The sequence below is a fragment of the Salvia splendens genome, chromosome 4, assembly GCF_004379255.2.
Source record: "Salvia splendens isolate huo1 chromosome 4, SspV2, whole genome shotgun sequence".
NCBI lineage: Eukaryota > Viridiplantae > Streptophyta > Magnoliopsida > Lamiales > Lamiaceae > Salvia > Salvia splendens.
This window is the reverse complement of record NC_056035.1, coordinates 14,485,046-14,503,085: the sequence shown is the minus strand read 5'-3', so window position 1 is coordinate 14,503,085 and position 18,040 is coordinate 14,485,046. Positions and strand designations below refer to the sequence as shown.

The window sequence follows — 18,040 nt, the reverse complement described above, 5'->3', positions numbered from 1 at the left end:
ATCAAAAAGGAAAAATGAAATATTTAATAGCAGAAAGAAAGGAGGGGGTATAAAAAAATCAGGTTAATAAATATTCAGATCGAGAGTTATCAACCTTAGATAATGACTTGGTAATGACTCTACCGGCATGATTAGTGAGCTCATTAGATGACATTGACGCCAGTCTCATTCCAAATACCAAATCCAACTAGAATTCGGTGTTTTAGTTGTCACATAAACGTTTAACCAAAATCATAAATTCCAGCCACAACACAGTCGCGCCACCCAATAAAATAGGTTTGTGGTGTGGATCGCAGCTGCATCACCTTGCTGGTCTGCAACACAAACCCGGCCTCGCACCCCAAATGCGGTCCAAACCGCGTTGAAATCTTAATCAACTTTAATGGAAAACCTATAATAATCTTGCACATTACAGTATTTCACAATATAACATGACAATCAAATACTATCACATCTGGGATGCAATAGAGTAGAGTTGATCAACTAACTATCAAGTAAAACTGATGTGGGACTGCAGCACCGTAGCCCGTTTGGGGATGCAAAAGACGTTTACTTATGCTTTGGGACTGCTGAGATTCTTCAAGTCCCGTTCCTTAGCGTACCATTCCGGTATGATCCTAGCGGCATGCGGGTACAGATCTCTGTAAGCATTCTTGATCGTCCCTTCTGCCACCGTAGTTGCAATCGAGATGTCTGCAACCATACAATCTCCCTTTTCATTTCGATGCCCATATATCAAAAATCAACAGCGTTTACCAAGGCTCAAATCAAGAAATTTGTAAGCAAGATTTGTATAGTAAACACAAATAAGGTGGTTAGAATACGAACCTCGCAGGGGTTTCTTTGATTCCGACAGCTGTGTTACCATAAAAATTATTGCTGCTGCAATTGATATGGGGCTCCTCCTGCAATGGAAGCAAAATCATGTTCATAAATCAATTAAATCTTCAAATGTACATCACTAATGCATGATGAGCTCGACTCAACAAATATATTAGATCAGAGTGTCCAGTGATTTCATCTTCTGAAGAGGTACTTAAACAACCTTTTCATTCATCTCTCTCAGATTTATGCTCCTTCTGTCCCACAACTAGAGTTTTTTTTTTGCCATTTTGGTCTGTCACGCAATAAGAGTCCATTTTAACTTTTACTATAAATGATAAGTATGTCCCACATTCCACGAATTCATTTCACTCGCATATTATTATGATACTAATACTAATATATTATATAAAGTGGGACTAATATTCCACCCACTTTTCTTCATATTCTTAACACCCGTGTCAAGTCAAAAGGGGACCCCTATTTCTAGGACAGAGGGAGTATCTTACATTACACTCTGACAAGAAAATTTGAGCTCCACAACCCACAAGTAGTTTATGCCTCAAGAATACGCAAAAGACAATCAGTTCTTGAAACTGAGTCTGAGATAGGTAATGGAAGCATACCTAATGTCAAAGTCCCCTGCCTTTTGGACAGTTTCTTGGACAGCTTTGACCTCTTCGTTGCTCATACCAAGATTGGAGCAGAAACGTCTCTACAGGCCAGAGCAAAATAGAAACACAAGATGTTACTTAAGTGATAGTATAAAATTAAGAAAATACATATGTAGTCTGACATGGCCTAATGTGACCTCACCAAATAGTCTCCTGCATGAATGGTACCCATCTCCATTGATTCACCCATCTCGACCTTCAACTGTTTGACGATAAATTCTTTAGCTCGACCGATTTCCTTTTTTGTGGCTCCAGCAACAATGGAGCATATTTCTAGTTGATACCCACAGATTTTAGAGCACTTCTAAAAGAGGCGAATATGTACACAACAAATTCTAGTGTGCAAGTTATTTAATGGCGGCACCTTTCACAGTTCGTGGCTTGCCTTCCTGACGGCAAGCAATATAAATGCAGGCAGCCACAAGAGCCTCCAAGTTTCTTCCCCTCGTACACTTCTGATCTTCTAACCTCTTATATATTTCACTCGCTCGATCCTTTAAACAAAAGCGCCATCAGAAACCAAAGTTCGAATCCGATATTTGTAATGTTAATTAGAAATTATATTAATACACTTCTGATGACTGTGTATTAAGGACATTGCGTATTGCCTTTAAGTCACTGACACATAACAGTCAGTCTATTAAAGTCGGGAGAGCACGGAGACAAATATTACGAATATTCTTTTAATCAAAAGTCGAAACCACATTGCATACTGAAGCAATTTTAAGATATCTACAGAACCCCAAACAAACTTTCAGCCTCAAAAAGATCAAGATTCAGAGGAGAAAATAGGCGAGAGGGAGGGAAGAAGAATGAAACAAGCCAAACAAAATTGGCAGCATTCAGACAAGTATGTGTGTGAAGACTTGATGAGGTAATTTATAATGCAGTCGGTGTGAATTCCCGCAATTATGGAGAATCAATCAGTAGAAATGCTTACCTTGATGGTAGTTACAAGGCTCAACCTAGAAGAGGCAAGAAACGACACAAGTCAGTTCTATTATTATGCTTATTACCAAATATACCAAAAGCGGCAAATCGCTTCATAAGAAAGATTTGTGTCATCTCTAGATTATCACATCATCCATTCATTCAATTATGACAATAATAAAGCAAAACAACAATCAATAACATTCATCCTTTACAACTATGAGCAACAGCTCAGCATAGAACTTGTGTATATATAGTATACTACTGGATTGCAAACGGATGAATAACTCTGATGTGTCATTAGAAAAGACGAGACAAACTAGATAATACATGACACATACACGAGCAATAATCAAGAAGAAACATACAAGCAACTCTATATTTCAAAACAAATTGCTCCAAAATAACAATACATCCAAGAAGGAATACAAAATTAGAAATCCCACCTTAAAAGCTGCCTTTTTTAACAGCTTATAACTATTAGTGGTAAAATCAATGTAACATCTTTGCACCATCCACTCAAACTTTTCCATAAGAAGCTACTGAAACCCTTCATGCTTCGCGAATGAACTAAAACCATTCAGAACCCATAATCATTTTTAACCACAGAAACACCAGTTAACATCAATTTTCCAGAATCCCACTAAAAATCAAAACTTTTCCAACAGACCAGAAAGTAAATAAATAAAAACACGAATTCAACAGAAGCAGTCAACAAATGGGAAATTGAGGAACAAGATAAAGAGGCAGAGACCTATCGGCCATATTGGAAATAGCCTTGAAAGCCAAGACGATGGCCCGGTCCGGGTCGCCTCCACGGTTCTGCAAGCGGGCCAAGGAGGAATCGGCATTGGAGCCGTTGGCGGCCCGGGAGATGACGGTGGTGAGCGCCCCGTCTCCTAAAAGGGGGTTAACGGGGCCACCCACACGATTGGGGTCGTGATCGCCGGAATCGTCGGCGAAGGTTCTCCACTCGGAGGTCTCGTCGATGGAGCGGGCCTCCAGCACGAGCCCGCACTCCGAGCACACGGTGTCGCCCGCCGCGTGATCGAATACCACCTCCGTGTTGCGCTTGCAGTCTGGACAGTACGAGTCCGACATCATATCTTTTCAATTATTCGAATTGGGGACGCGGAGATTATCCAATTCGGGATGGGAAGATTGTATTTTGGGGTGTGAATTTTTTGGGTTTTGAGGGAAGAGATAAGAGAGAAATTTTGGGTTGTTTCAATTTTCTGTCCCCTTTCAATTAATTTGTCAAACGCAACAAGTCAGTTACATGTATGACCATTTTCGTCTTCCCAAGTTTTACTGTTTCGATGAATATGAAGAAGAAACAAACGAGTCATTTTTTTATAAATACTCTCTCCGTCCCAATAAATATGAAATATTTGGTTTCCGACTCGAAATTTTATACAGTATTGTTTTATGAGTTAATCAAGAGAGAGTAAAGAAAGAAAGAAGAAAAAGTAGAGAGAGTGTTGTTTCTATTTTAGGAAACGTTTCATTTTTAATGGGAACGAGAGAATAATTTATTTACTAGTATTATTTTATTTTATCCAGAAAAAACTAATCAGACATACAGATGTGTAAGATTGCTAATGGTGGCAAGACATATTTTTTCGCCATTGTGCTCATGTTATTAAGACATGGAGTAATCCACAAAACAAAGTTAAATGAAGAGAGATTTATTAACCGGTTATAATTACACATTCATTCCTCTTATTTTCTCTCAAGCCAAAGCATTCATAGCTAGTAAAAGATCTCCACCAATATCCCCTTCCCAAGTAAAAAGGCTTCTCCATTTAAAAATCCATTTCCAATTATCGTTTTCCCAAACTTCTATCTCATCCATGAGTTTGTTCTTTTGGGTTGACAGTAAGACAAGCCTTGGAAAAATAGTTTTGAGGCTTTCTATTCCCCCTCCATTTGTCATACCAGAATCTTGTTTGTGTGTGCTCTTTTCTCGATTATCATCTGAATTATTGTTCTGATCGCTTCTTGGATTTTCACCCTGAAGCTCTTGAAATTAGCAATTTGCCCCCAAATGCTTGTTTGGGAATTCTCAATCATTATTTTAGGATCTCCAATATCTTTGGCCTCGTAGAGTGGACTGATTATTTCTTACCATATCGGATTGTTATCAAATGAGTACGCGACGGAATTGCTTTAGGGACTATATTTTAAGTAATCTCATAAAATCTTCTGCCAAAAAATATGTAGTCCTTTGGTGCAAGACTGAGGTCTCCGATAATCGGAACGGTGACCGATATCGCACCCCTATACGTAGAGAGCTACTAGGAGAAGACGAGAGAAATGAGGGGGAAGTAAATTTCATGAATGATGGGGAAAATACAATGATTGAAGCAGCTATATACATGCTGCTGCAGTAGGAAATAATAATCACAATAACAATCTAACTAACTTCATGACCCAACGCATGATCCTCTACTTCTCACACGTTGCATGCACCCATGCAACTATTATTTAGCTCCCATCTGATCGCCCTTATTCAAAAGGCTTTTCTCATACCATCCTTGAATGCCAAATTCAAAAGCAAAGCCATAAAATATAAGACCAAAATTTCTGAAACACCACATACTTCTAAATCAAAGCAAAATAAGAACAAGAATTTGAGAATCAACTTCATAATGTTTTATAGCAAAGCCAATCTAGAATATTAATTTATGAATTTGATTTCAGAGGCTACAAGGGTAAAATACTCCGTATGTTATTCTAATCTATCAAGTCTTGATTTTATCACTTATATAGGCAAATCATATTAAACCTCACGTTTGCAATTCACGAATTCAAAATCACTTGAATTGGTTAGAATTCTACGGAATTGAATTTTAAAAAGTTGAAATTTAATTCAATTCCAAATTTTTTTTCAGTAAAATGATACATGGAATTGAATTTTAAAAAATTGATATGAAGTGTATATAGTGTTTGTATGTGTGTGAGGGTGCCTAATTTTATAACTATTTGGAATGTCAGTTATCTATTTTTTATATTGAATTCAAAGTATAGAATTAAGAGAATTTGATATATACTGTACAATTCAATACCAAATATTTTATGGTACCAAACATTAAATTTAAAATTAAAGGTTTTAATTTCGATTCCGTGGGCTCAATTCCATCATCACAAACAGAACCCAAAAAAATGGCATACAAACAATATGTAACTTGAGTCTGTTATCTAATGACCCTTGAGTTTTGGGTTTCAGGTTTGAACCTAAAACTTGAGGTTTTAACCACTTTAGTCGTCTAATTGGTTATACCCTTTAAGTCTCGTCAAATGAGGTAAGATTGACTATTGTAACGTACTAGCTAAATATAGATTCATTCATTATTGGTTATCGTTATATAAAAATATTTCAAAATAAGATTTACTGTATATGAAATAAATTTTAAATTATTTAACTCAATTAATAACAACCTTGCAACCCCTCCAAGAAGAGGAAAGACAAAAAAAAAAAGAAGAAAAAAGAAGATAGCTCTCACATGAATCACTTATTATTATTGTTATTAAATTACTTTTATTGAACTTTAATTATAAGACTCCCATTAGCATGGAGTTGTCAATTAACGAAACTTATTTGGGCCATCTAAATCTAGGTACAAGTAGATTTGTCAACTAAGGTGGACCGATCCAGTCCAGGATAGCCCAAGTTCATTGCAAAAATTTTGTGATACGTATACTTAAAAAATGATGTAAATTTTGAATTTGGTGTAAATGATTAAAGTAAAATTACTTTTTGATTTGATTTCGGCATTAAAATTGAGACTGATATATAATTATGGATAGTATAGGTAACTTAATTACTTATTTATTTAAAGTAAAAATATACGCCTACTGTAGAATACTAGTGAAAATAACATATTTGACTCTCGGGTGACTGGGTCTGATAATTTAGCTTTTGATATGGATTTGATGAATTTTGACATGAATAATACTCCTTCAATGTCACCATACTTAGTTGGTTTTTTTCATTTTAGAATGTTCTATTATAATTGAGTCATATGAATACATGACAATGACTTATATATTTTCTCTCTTATTTAATTCTTTAACACATTTTATTCTCTTTTTTATTTTATTATCTCTTTACTTAATACAATAAATATATTTTTCTAAATTGCATTAGATATACATCTATAAATCAATTTTAAAATTAACAACTGAGTTTTGAGTTTGACACTCTAGCCACTTGCATTTATTTAAACAGTCAAGATTCCAACCTATTTCCTAGAGCGCTCTTGCATTGAATTTATACATTTATTGCTTTAGTCCATGTTACTTCCATTAGTGAGGGGAGATCTAAATATGTGCAACACACATGGAAATATTTTACTAAAACTCTTTTTTCCATGTTGTGTTCTTAGGCATGACGCGGCGGATTTCTCTCGTGTTCACATAATTTATAAACTAATTTTCTTAAATTTGATTGGGATGAAATAATTTGGTAGCCAGATATTTCATCTCAATTTCAAGATATTTGTTTATGTAAACTAATATCTAATTATATTTGTTGAGATGTCTGCACCGGCATTAGTTAATAATATCTTAACTTTGTGTATAAAGAAATTAATTGTCACGTGTTACTTTTTAAGTAGTTTTAAAAAATTATAGATCTATTGCAAAAGTGACTTTTATGCATCATAAGTATTATTCGTATATAATTGTAGAGTCGATATTAGATTAATGCACTTAACATTATGTAGATTAAATATCACAGTACAATTTATTTAAAATAATTTCGTCACATGTGTAGTCGGTTTTCTGATTTTAAATCAGAAAAAAACACATTCTGGATAATTTATGTAAATATTATCTGATTATTCAATAACACCCTTTTTGTTTACAGTATTAACGAGAATTTTTCTTATCTGATTAATCAATAACATCCTTTTCTAATGTTTAATTTCCTAATGTATTACGTACTTATTTTTATTTAATTGATTAAACTACTGATTTCAGTAATATTATACTAATGTTTTGCTAAAGTCTAACGATTTAATTAGCCATTTTCTTTTTTCCAGTTAGGGAGTTACCGATAGGGGAGAAGAGTCTAATTTCAATTAAAAAAGTGTCATTGTTATTTATGCAAAAATTGTCATTTAACATTTGGCAACGGTATTTGAAATCATAAAACGTGCGTGACGCCGCCAACGTTGGCTTTTAACCTTGCTTCTTCCATCTCTTTTGCATTTCCCTTCAATCTTAAATTCGTATTGTATATTCTATAATATATAAAGAGTTGTACCAAAACAGAACAATAAATCAGAAGAGGCCATAATTTTTAATAAAAAGAATAACAAGTATACATACATATCTCATCTCAGTACCACAAATATGTCAAAGTTGCTAATTTGAGATTGTCAGATTGTATTAAAAATTTAGGTAGTAGTATGATATTAAAATAGAACTTTGATTTGTGGACTATGTTACAAATCTCGTATAAGTAATATCATACGTTTGCAAGGAGTAAAAGTTTTCATTTATCTAATTTGAAAAAGGGTAAAGCTATGTGGCTAATGTGGCTGCCCATAAATGGCATTTCAGTAAATATAGGTATATTTGGATATTAATAATTTAATTGTCTCATTTAATGCTTAATTCAGTTGACAATACTTTGTTTTTAGGACTTTGTTTTTATTTTTATTATAGTATAGCATATTTAGGAATAAAGAGGGAGAAATTAGTGAGTAGGCTGTGATGACTATGTGGAATTATATTTTCTTATTAGTGAGTAGTATGTGATATAGTAATACCAAGGTTAAATGTATATATATTATATTTAAAATTAATTATAAATTTTAAAATATAGTAAATAATTATATTTGAATTATTTTGACAAATTATTATTATTATTATTATTATTATAGTATCAATTTCACTATAAATTAACAGTAAATTAATCTATAGTATAACTATTTGAATTGCTTTTATATCAATACACTGTTGTATTTATACGTAGTACTAGTTTTACCACCCGTGCTATGCACGGGACAGAAAATTTTTAAATAATAAAGATATATTAATAGCTAAATATATTAAAATAATGTATATAAAGAAAATAATCACTAATAAAGTATATAGAGTAAATATTTCGACTGCCATATAGAGTAAATAATATATAGTATAATTAAATTGTTTTATTAAACAAGTGAATTTAAACATAAATACTCACTAATAATAGAATTAAAAATATCAGGAATATATTTATTATGATTCAAATTTAATTATTCAGTACATACTATTAAATAATCTGAATAATTTTTGTTATCTCATTTTGTATAATCAAAATATATACGTGTTTGATTACAAATAAGTGCATGTTGATTACTAAATACATTCTATAATAATTAAAGATTAGAATAGTTAAAATTGATAAAAAATAATTAAATTACGTAACTAAAGTGTATTGTTAAATACTCCATATTCTACTACATACGTAAATAAATACTCCATATTCTACTACATAAAGTATTTAATATTTGAGGATAGATTAGTCTTTAAAAAATTGTTACTCTCTAGATGCATCAATTTCAACTATTAAGCATTAATTGCATAAAAGTTTAATAATATTTTAAGATTATGGCTGGCCATAATATGACCATTTAACATCACCCTTTGAAAAAAACATTAAATTAAGAGTGATGCTAAATGGCCATAATGTGGCCGGCCATAAAGAGTTAATTTAGTCCATTTACATGTATAAAAAAATTAGAATTACCGATATAAACTTATATGTGTGTGAATGGACTTGTGAGTTGATACTTATCTTTGAATTCCATTACGTAAAACACATTAATATCACGAATTACTGTATACGTTGAGCAACAATCAAGAAATGACAGTAGTAATAAGTTGAGCAAAAACTACGAAAGAGCAACACTAACATTTTGAGCAATATATAATGAAGATGATATAAAAGTAAAATCAAGTAGTATTAAACCAAAAATTTGAAAAAAAATCAATTTTTTTTGTTATTTAATTAATTTATGGCTGGCCATAATGTGGCCGCATAGTATTATTCTTAAATTAATATGTCCCATAACTTTATGTCTGCAAATATGTTACGGACGTTCTCCGTAACGAGGTCGGATGGCTAACTTCTCGGAGAGATAAGGTGATCGAACCTTCGACGTGCTCGAAGGAAAGCTCACGAATTGCTGATTTTCGGACGTTCTCCGATGAACAACAATTTGGAAACGAAATATGATATTCTTGTTACTCAAGACAAGTTTGTGGAAAATAATATATTCATTGAATGAATAAAATGATAACAAGCTCTCCTATTTATAATACTAGAATACTACTACCCTAACTTAATGAACAAGAAACAAATATCTAAATAAATATGGGAAAGATATGGTGAATAAGGGAAAACTAAATAATTAGAAGATCCTAAGAGATATGATAGATATGATCGTAACAACTCCCCCACGGTTGAAATCCACCTTGTCCTCAAGGTGGGAACCACGAAGCAATAAAGAGAGTTGAAAGCCGACTTTGGCGAGACATCTCCTCCTGGATCAAACAAACACCGAACAGCTGAGCGTCCCTCTTCTTGACCTCCGTAAAAAATCAACAAAGGCGGACTGATGTGGTCATCCAAATTCAATGCTAAAATGGAAAGCTTTGCCACACATCCCTGAATGCGCAAACACGGCTTGTTATTTCACGGAGAAATCAACCTAGCATCGGTGTCGAGCAATGTTGGTCGATGAATCATACTTGTAGCATCACCTACATTCAAAACCCCATAGATACAGGCAATCTCCTTCCCATGTATTGGAAAGGACGATGCAACTTTATTTCCAACTAATGCACATAGATAAGCACCACCATTTTCACTAAAACAATTCTCAACAACATCGGGAGATGTCATTAGAGCAGCATCGAGAGATGCGATGACGTTCTTCACTTCCTCAATGGAATCAACCTCCTCGTTGCCATCTAACAATGTTTCTTCCTCTCCAGGGCGGCACGACGGAGAGATCATAGCTGGTGGAGGCAGTTCATCTATCAATCCGCTCTCCTCTTCGCTGTCGTCGTCGGGGCTGCAAGACGGGACTATTGGGGGCAGATTCAAAGATGGGACAGCAGCTATAGCAGACAGTGACGCTGCTGAACGGCAGTGGCTTGTCATGCTCAAGCAAGATGACGAGCGTTGTGGTGGTGGTGGCGGGACAACAATGACAGTTAGTTGTGAGTTGCTAGATGGGTCGCGGTGGACATCAGCGTCCTCATCATATCCATCAGAGTCACCATCATAATCAGGGTAATATATGGATGAGATCTCTTCATAATCCAGGTTACCCATCGACACCCAAGCGCCCGGCGGGTCCCAACAGGATGGTTGGAGAGAAGGCTCGTACTGCAGCTGCAGAAATTGATGAAGCGGGAACCCCCTGTACGTGGATGGCGGTCCATAGTCGAAGGGTTGATAGTGCTCGGGCAGTTGATAACGAGTTTGGTGGAGGTGGTACGGACGGAGTCTATCCGGCTGATATGGAGGAGGAGGTGGGTACCTATCCGACTGGTGGTGTTGTGGCCGCCGGTACGTAGGCTGGGTGTAACGTCGGTGCTGCTTGTCCCAATCAGCGCCGCCATGATCAGGAAGACCGTAAGGTGGTTCCGGATCAGGCCGTTGGGGCGGTCGAAGTTTCCCCAGTCGCCAGTCGTTCGCGTTCATACGCGACTCCAATTTGGCCACCCGTCGATCCATACTGTCGAGGCGTGCATTTAATTTATCAAACCCTAATGTGATTGGGTCGACCGAAGCCTTCCCCGATTGGTCGGGACGACGCAGCGGGCCTATATGCAGCGCCGGCGTCGCTTCCCTCGTCGGCCGTTCCGACGTAGATGGGCCATGGTATGTTGACGTCATGAGTACGGGATGAAAGCACCAGTTGTTACGGACGTTCTCCGTAACGAGGCCGGATGGCTAACTTCTCGGAGAGATAAAGTGATCGAACCTTCGACGTGCTCGAAGGAAAGCTCACGAATTGCTGATTTTCGGACGTTCTCCGATGAACAACAATTTGGAAACGAAATATGATATTCTTGTTACTCAAGACAAGTTTGTGGAAAATAATATATTCATTGAATGAATAAAATGATAACAAGCTCTCCTATTTATAATACTAGAATACTACTATCCTAACTTAATGAACAAGAAACAAATATCTAAATAAATATGGGAAAGATATGGTGAATAAGGGAAAACTAAATAATTAGAAGATTCTAAGAGATATGATAGATATGATCGTATCAAAATAGTGGCATTGGAGTGCTAAAACTCACTTTTTCAATATTATTATGCTTTATCCTTCGCATTTATAATTATCCTATGTTTGTATCGAGATCAGATTCCCATGTAGATTGGGGAGTAGTAATTAATTAAGACAATAGCTTGCTGAAATAATTTATCTACCATTTAAAAACCAATTGATTTTCAGAGCAGGAAAAAGAAAAAAGAAAAAAGAAAGGCCTTGGGAGTTTAAGTGGCATGTAAATAATTAAGATTTACAACTAATTAACTATCAATTTCCATTTCCATTTGTAGTGCATGATTAATTAGCGCAAAATCATTTAGCTCATAAGTGAGTGACAAATGTAACGAGTTTGGATAATGTCGTTCGAGATAGATCTAAATTCTTATAATACTGTATTAGGAGTATTAATAATGTGCAAAATAGAAGGTTAAAAAATGTGTGCCTTTGAAAGGTTGGAGTGTATACTTAAAAAAAATATTTTATAGTTGCACTTCAGTTTCTACTCTGGTTGACTAATGTGATCCCCTTTGATTTTCACAAGAATATTCATTTAGTATAATCGTTTAATTCAAGATACGTAATTCGAGTAAATATTTCACATGTAAAGTTATTCAAGATTGAATCTTTGGGGAGTTTTGGATTGGCTTAACTAATTACCTTCAAAATGAAGAAAGCTCTCTTTATATGCTATACTTTGAAGCATTTTAGAGGCCTCTTCTACATATTTATCTACCTAAATTGTAGTAGTAGTAATTAAATGATGACCATGTCATCCTTTACAAAAAAAGTCAAAAAGACAATTTCATTTTAGTAGAGCCGCCGCCATAAGACTGAGGAACAAGAATTATCACACAATCATCTATATTGCAATAATAAGCATAAAATGGCTGTATAATTTGAAAAGGATATATACGTGCAAAACCTAGAAACCATAATTTAAAATAAATTAATATGGGGGAGGAGAGGATGACAACCTATTAGTTAATAGATCGAACCACGCGGTTTTTCTTAATCACATTTCGATCCATTAAAGACTAATTATTTATTATCCTGTAATGAAATTAGCTGTCCCTTTGTCACTATTTATAACTTAAAAGCTAAAACAAATCTTTTCAGTTTTCCGGTGACAAGTTGAACAACACTAATCATCATTCTAATTACAGCTGAAATACAACTCGTATTAATATATAAAATTGTCACGCATTCCAAATAAATAAATACTATGTTTCAATTTATATTTTTTCATGCCTTCCAATTAGCACATCCCCCTCACCTAGGCATGCACACGGTTCAAAAACCGCCGGTTCCGAATTGCGGGCCGGTTCAGGTTCAAAGAACCGGCGGTTCATGGGGCGATTCAAAACCGCCGGTTCCGGGCTGGTGCGGCGGTTCAATTTATTTTTATTTTTTTTCGTTTTAGTCTTTATTTGACCGAGACTATAAGTCACAACTTATAACGTTGGACTTGAGCCTTTGAGTTGAAAGATAGTGTATTGGATTATTCTTTTTTATAGCTACATTTTCTTGGATGTGTTGCTCTTTCTTTCAATGTGAGATAAAAGTCATTATTTGTAACTACATGATAGATTTTCATCATCTTTGTTTATATCTTGACTATTTTCTATTATTATAATTATAATTTAACAACAAATATTATTACATAAAGTATTATTCTTTAATCCTTTATCTTTATCGATTCGTTTGTGTATAGGTTTATGTAGTATATGTTAACTAATAAATATCATTATACACATTAAGAGAATAATTATTATAAATTGTATTAATATAGCAATAACTATTATATGAATGATTATTTATCTATATACAAATCATATTACTCAATAATTGTTATTCTTATCATCAAGAATATATTCATAAATAATAATTTTATTTGTATAAATTATACTACATCTATTAGAATAATAGCTATTATACAAAATCATACTATTAGTCTACTATTAATATATAAATATATAAACTATATTATATCGCTATACAAATCATTCTTTAGTTATCTATTTTTATCATTATGATACAAATTATATTAATTGTTGTTCTTTTCACATTTTAATCAATATATTGAGAAAAATTAGCAACATGCTTACATTTAAATCCAATTATTTGAACACGTCCACATTCTATAAATATACAAATTATGAGCTACATGCAACATTCAAATTTAATTAAACAATTCAAACTAAACTATTCTAGTTGATTCTATTATTATCTATAAATTTGTCTTAGAAAAAAAATCATACAAAAATAAAGATAATGTTAGTGAATAATAAAATGTAGTATAAAATAAAGAAAAGTAGAAAACAAAAGAAAGTTTTGTATCACACATTGAAAAAAGATGAATGAATGATCTAAACATATAGTTATAAAAGAAAATACTTCAACATATTTTGTCACACATTGAAGTGAAACACAAAATATTCAAGGATATCTCTATAAAAGTGAAACAACCAAGAATGATTTCTTAGAATTATTAAAAGTGAGCATATTTAAATCCAAATATTATTTGAACACATCCACATTATATAAATATACAAATTATGAGCAGCATGCAACATTCAAATTTAATTAAACTATTCTATTTGATGCTATTATTATCTATAAATTTGTCTTAGAAAAAGAATCATGACTAGGGGTGAGCATCCGGGTTTCGGTTCGGTTTTTTGCCCAAACAGAACCGAACCCGAAAAACTGAATTTAGGCTAAAATTGAAACCGAACCGAACCGAAAAACTGAAAAACCGAACAAAACCGAAAAACCTGAAATTATACGAAAAACCGAAAAATCTAAAACCGAAAAACAAGAGGAAAAAAAAGGCATACAAAATTACAACTTTTAAAGCAATATAAACTCACGATTAAACCGAAAAAACAGGAAAAACATATATAAATTTACAACAAAAAAGCAATAAAAACTCACGATTAAACTGAAATCTAACTAAATTTTGTTGTCTATTTGGAGAAACTAAATTTAATCCATATACGTATAAAGGTTGAAGAATTAGCTATTTTAAGAACATCCACGATAGTAATAGGTCAGTCATATGCTAGCCACAAACTCCTCATGTCATATCATGTGGACTAAAACTCCTACTGCCACATCATCAGGACAAGCAATTGGACAAGCAATAGGCTAGCCACAATAAACAAAATTATAAAAATAAATAATTAAAAATCACACAAAATACGGAATTAAATTTACGGCACAGATACGGGAAAATTCAATAATAATATTTAAATTTAAAAAAAAGTACATTAATTAAAAAAATACATTAATTAAGAAAAATCTAACGGCGTACAGTCCCCCGCGCCCACAACTCTTCAATTAAATCTTTTTGGAGTCGAATACGAGCATCCACTTGGCGCATGTCGGCATGTGCCTGAGGCGGCCGCCTTCATCGTGAGGTACCCCCTTCGTACGTTGGGGACGACCACGCCGTGGCTTGGGCCGGCTTCATTAGCATCGTCATTGGCCCAACTAGTCAGTTGTACACCTTCATCTTTGACAATCATGTTGTGCAGGATAATGCATGCTACATTATATCAGCAATGCAGTCGACATGCCACAAACGGGTTGGACCCCTAATTGCCACCCATCGAGACTGGAGCACACCAAATGCGCGTTCCACGTCCTTGCGCGCCGACTCCTGCCGTTCCGCAAAGTAGGCCTTCCTCTCATCTGATGCGCATCTGATCGTCTTCACAAAGACGGACCACCTAGGGTATATCCCATCCGCCAAGTAGTAGCCCATATCATGCTGGTTCCCGTTTGCGATAAAACTAATGGCCGGACCGAAGCACTGGCACTGCTCGTTGAAAAGGGACGACGAGTTGAGGACGTTGAGGTCGTTGTTCGACCCGACTACCCCAAAATATGCATGCCAAATCCACGACCGGTAATCAGCTACGACCTCGAGCCGGTCGTGTAGAACCCTTTACAGGCAGCGGGGCAGTTCTTCCACTCCCAATGCATACAATCTATGCTGCCCAACATCTCGGGGAACCCATGCTTCTCCCCGTGCATCTGCATCAGATCCTGGCACTCTTCAGGGGTAGGGCTTCGAAGATACTGATCACGGAATATTTCAATGACGCCCAGACAGAAATACTTTAGACAGTCCAGGGCAGTCGTCGCACCGATGTAGAGGTACTCGTCCCACATGTCTGCCGCGCCTCCGTAGGCCAACTGCCTGATTGCCGCAATGCACTTTTGTATAGGTGTGTGGCCGGGTCTGCCAGCCTCATCGTACCTGAACCGGAAACACAAATATTGACGCTCCAAAGCATCAACGATACGCATAAACACTGCCCTATGCATCCTAAAACGCAGCCTGAAAAGAGGCACCCCAAATCGCGGCTCCTCCGCAAAGTAGTCTTCATATAGCCGCTGATGTGCAGCTACGTGATCCCGATCAATCACTGCTCGTCGGTGGACAACGGGTGGAGGTCGAGGTACCGCCGGCTGCAAGGTCCTTTGTATCAATCGGTTTATCTCACGGGACATATTGGCCTCCAACTCTTCGTTCATTTGCCGTTCGTACTCCTCAGCATCCCCACCACTACCACCACTACTACCACCCACATTACTTATTTCACGTTGTTGCTCTTGTACAGAAATTAAGATGGAGAGAAAACTCGTTAAAACAAGTGGTGCGAATGAAAATGACGTGCAAATCGAGTATATAGAGTGTTTCGAAAAATAAAAAAAAATTGAGCTGGCCGATCGCTCGCCGATCTAGAGCCTGCAATGGCGGCCAGCCGACCAGCGAGCGGATCGGCCAGCGCCCGAAAATCGGCGTCGGGTCGCCGATTTTTTTGCCGAAATGGTTCTCGCAGGTTCCAATGGTTCGGCGAGCGGACCGGCCAGCGGCGGGAATCGGCTAGCCTGTTCGCTTGCCGCCATTAGAGATGCTCTACGTGATGGATAGGGAGTTGGAAATGCATCTGTGTCAAAGTAGAGAGAGGCAGATTGGTCACACTATTGTGCAATTGAAGGTTTGGGTAGTGTTTTACTTGGAGTTGGAGCCGGAGCCGTGAAGACGAAGGCATGAAGTTGTGGGGGGCGACGGCGTGAAGCGTGAGGACTGAGGGGCGACGGGCGGGGAGCTCTCTCTCTCTCTCTGATAGCGTGGAGGGGCGTCGGGCCGGAGCTGGCCGCTGGAGGGGAGACGACTTGGTGATGGAGAGGTATAGAGATTTGGGGTTTGAGAGAAGGAGGAGGCGGAGCAACGGAGTTTCACAGAAACACAAACACGATTGTTGATTTGTTAGTTTTAGGGTTTTATTTTAAAGTATATTTAAATAATAGTACATATATATATATTAAAATAAAATTCGGTTATTCGGTTATTTTTTTCGTCCGAACCGAACCGAACCGAAAAACTGAAATTTTCAAAATTCTAAAACCGAACCGAACCGAATTTTATATTTTCGGTTTGGATCGGTTCGAATATTCGGTTTTTAGGTTTTTTGCTCACCCCTAATCATGACAAAAATAAAGATAAAATTAGTGAATAATAAAATATAGTAAAAAAATAAAGAAAAGTAGATGACAAGAGAAAGTTTTGTATCTCAGATTGGAAAAAGATGAATGAATGAGCTAAACATGTAGTTATAAGAGAAAATACTTCAACATATTTGTCCCACATTGAAAGTGAAATACAAAATATTCAAGGATGTTTCTATAAAATAGAAATAACCAAGAATGGTTTTTAGAATTCAGAGATCCAACAAATAAATATCGGCTATTATGAAATTCTTGTATTTATTTATTTATTTGTTAAAATTGATCGATTTTTAAATATAAAAATTAGTTTGTATAAATAATAAATAATAAATATATTTTTAAAAAATTTCATTTGAACCGCTGGTTCCGGTTCCTGAAATTCTTGAACCTGAACCGGCCGGCATGAACCGCCGAACCGTATGCCGGTTCGGAACCGCCGCGCCGGTTTCAGTTCCGGTTTGTGAACTGACGGTTCGGTTCGGTTTGTGGATGCCTACCTTCACCGATCAATCCCTGCTCAGTGTGAGGGTCATTCGTGTTACATGCAAGTAGCTGAGAAATTGTCAAAAAAAATTGAAAATTGATTTTAATATTGACAAAAAAATTAAAAATTGATTTAAATAATTAAAATCAATTTTAATAACAAATTTTTTTTTATTTATTGATAAACTCATTTTTTAAGACAAATTCATGCTAAAATTTCACATTGACTTATATTTATTGCTGGGTTTTGTGAATTAATAAAAGATTATACTCCTTAAAATCAGAGAAGTGAATTTTTTATAGATAATTTTGTTGCTTGTG

At 35.4% G+C, this 18,040-nt stretch overlaps 1 protein-coding gene across 1 annotated transcript; it reads right to left on the bottom strand.

Annotated features, from left to right (window-relative positions):
- Positions 1–369: 369 nt before the first annotated feature.
- LOC121798751 (transcription initiation factor IIB-2-like) lies at positions 370–3,691 on the bottom strand. The gene is made up of 7 exons (XM_042197915.1): positions 3,181–3,691; positions 2,437–2,461; positions 1,861–1,990; positions 1,639–1,769; positions 1,449–1,537; positions 829–905; positions 370–693 (listed from the first exon to the last, which is right to left on the bottom strand). The coding sequence occupies exons 1-7, from the start codon at positions 3,528–3,530 to the stop codon at positions 554–556; spliced, it is 942 nt and encodes a 313-aa protein (XP_042053849.1). The 5' UTR covers positions 3,531–3,691; the 3' UTR covers positions 370–553.
- Positions 3,692–18,040: the final 14,349 nt, after the last annotated feature.

What these genes read in the sequence shown, in the direction of transcription:
- LOC121798751 (XM_042197915.1), bottom strand. Translation starts at nt 3,530, where the DNA reads ATGATGTCGGACTCGTACTGTCCAGACTGCAAGCGCAACACGGAGGTG. An exon ending in TTCATGCAGGAGACTATTTG is followed by an intron (nt 1,538 to 1,638) that starts GTGAGGTCACAT and finishes TCTGGCCTGTAG; the next exon opens with AGACGTTTCTGCTCCAATCT. An exon ending in GCAGGGGACTTTGACATTAG is followed by an intron (nt 906 to 1,448) that starts GTATGCTTCCAT and finishes CTTCCATTGCAG; the next exon opens with GAGGAGCCCCATATCAATTG.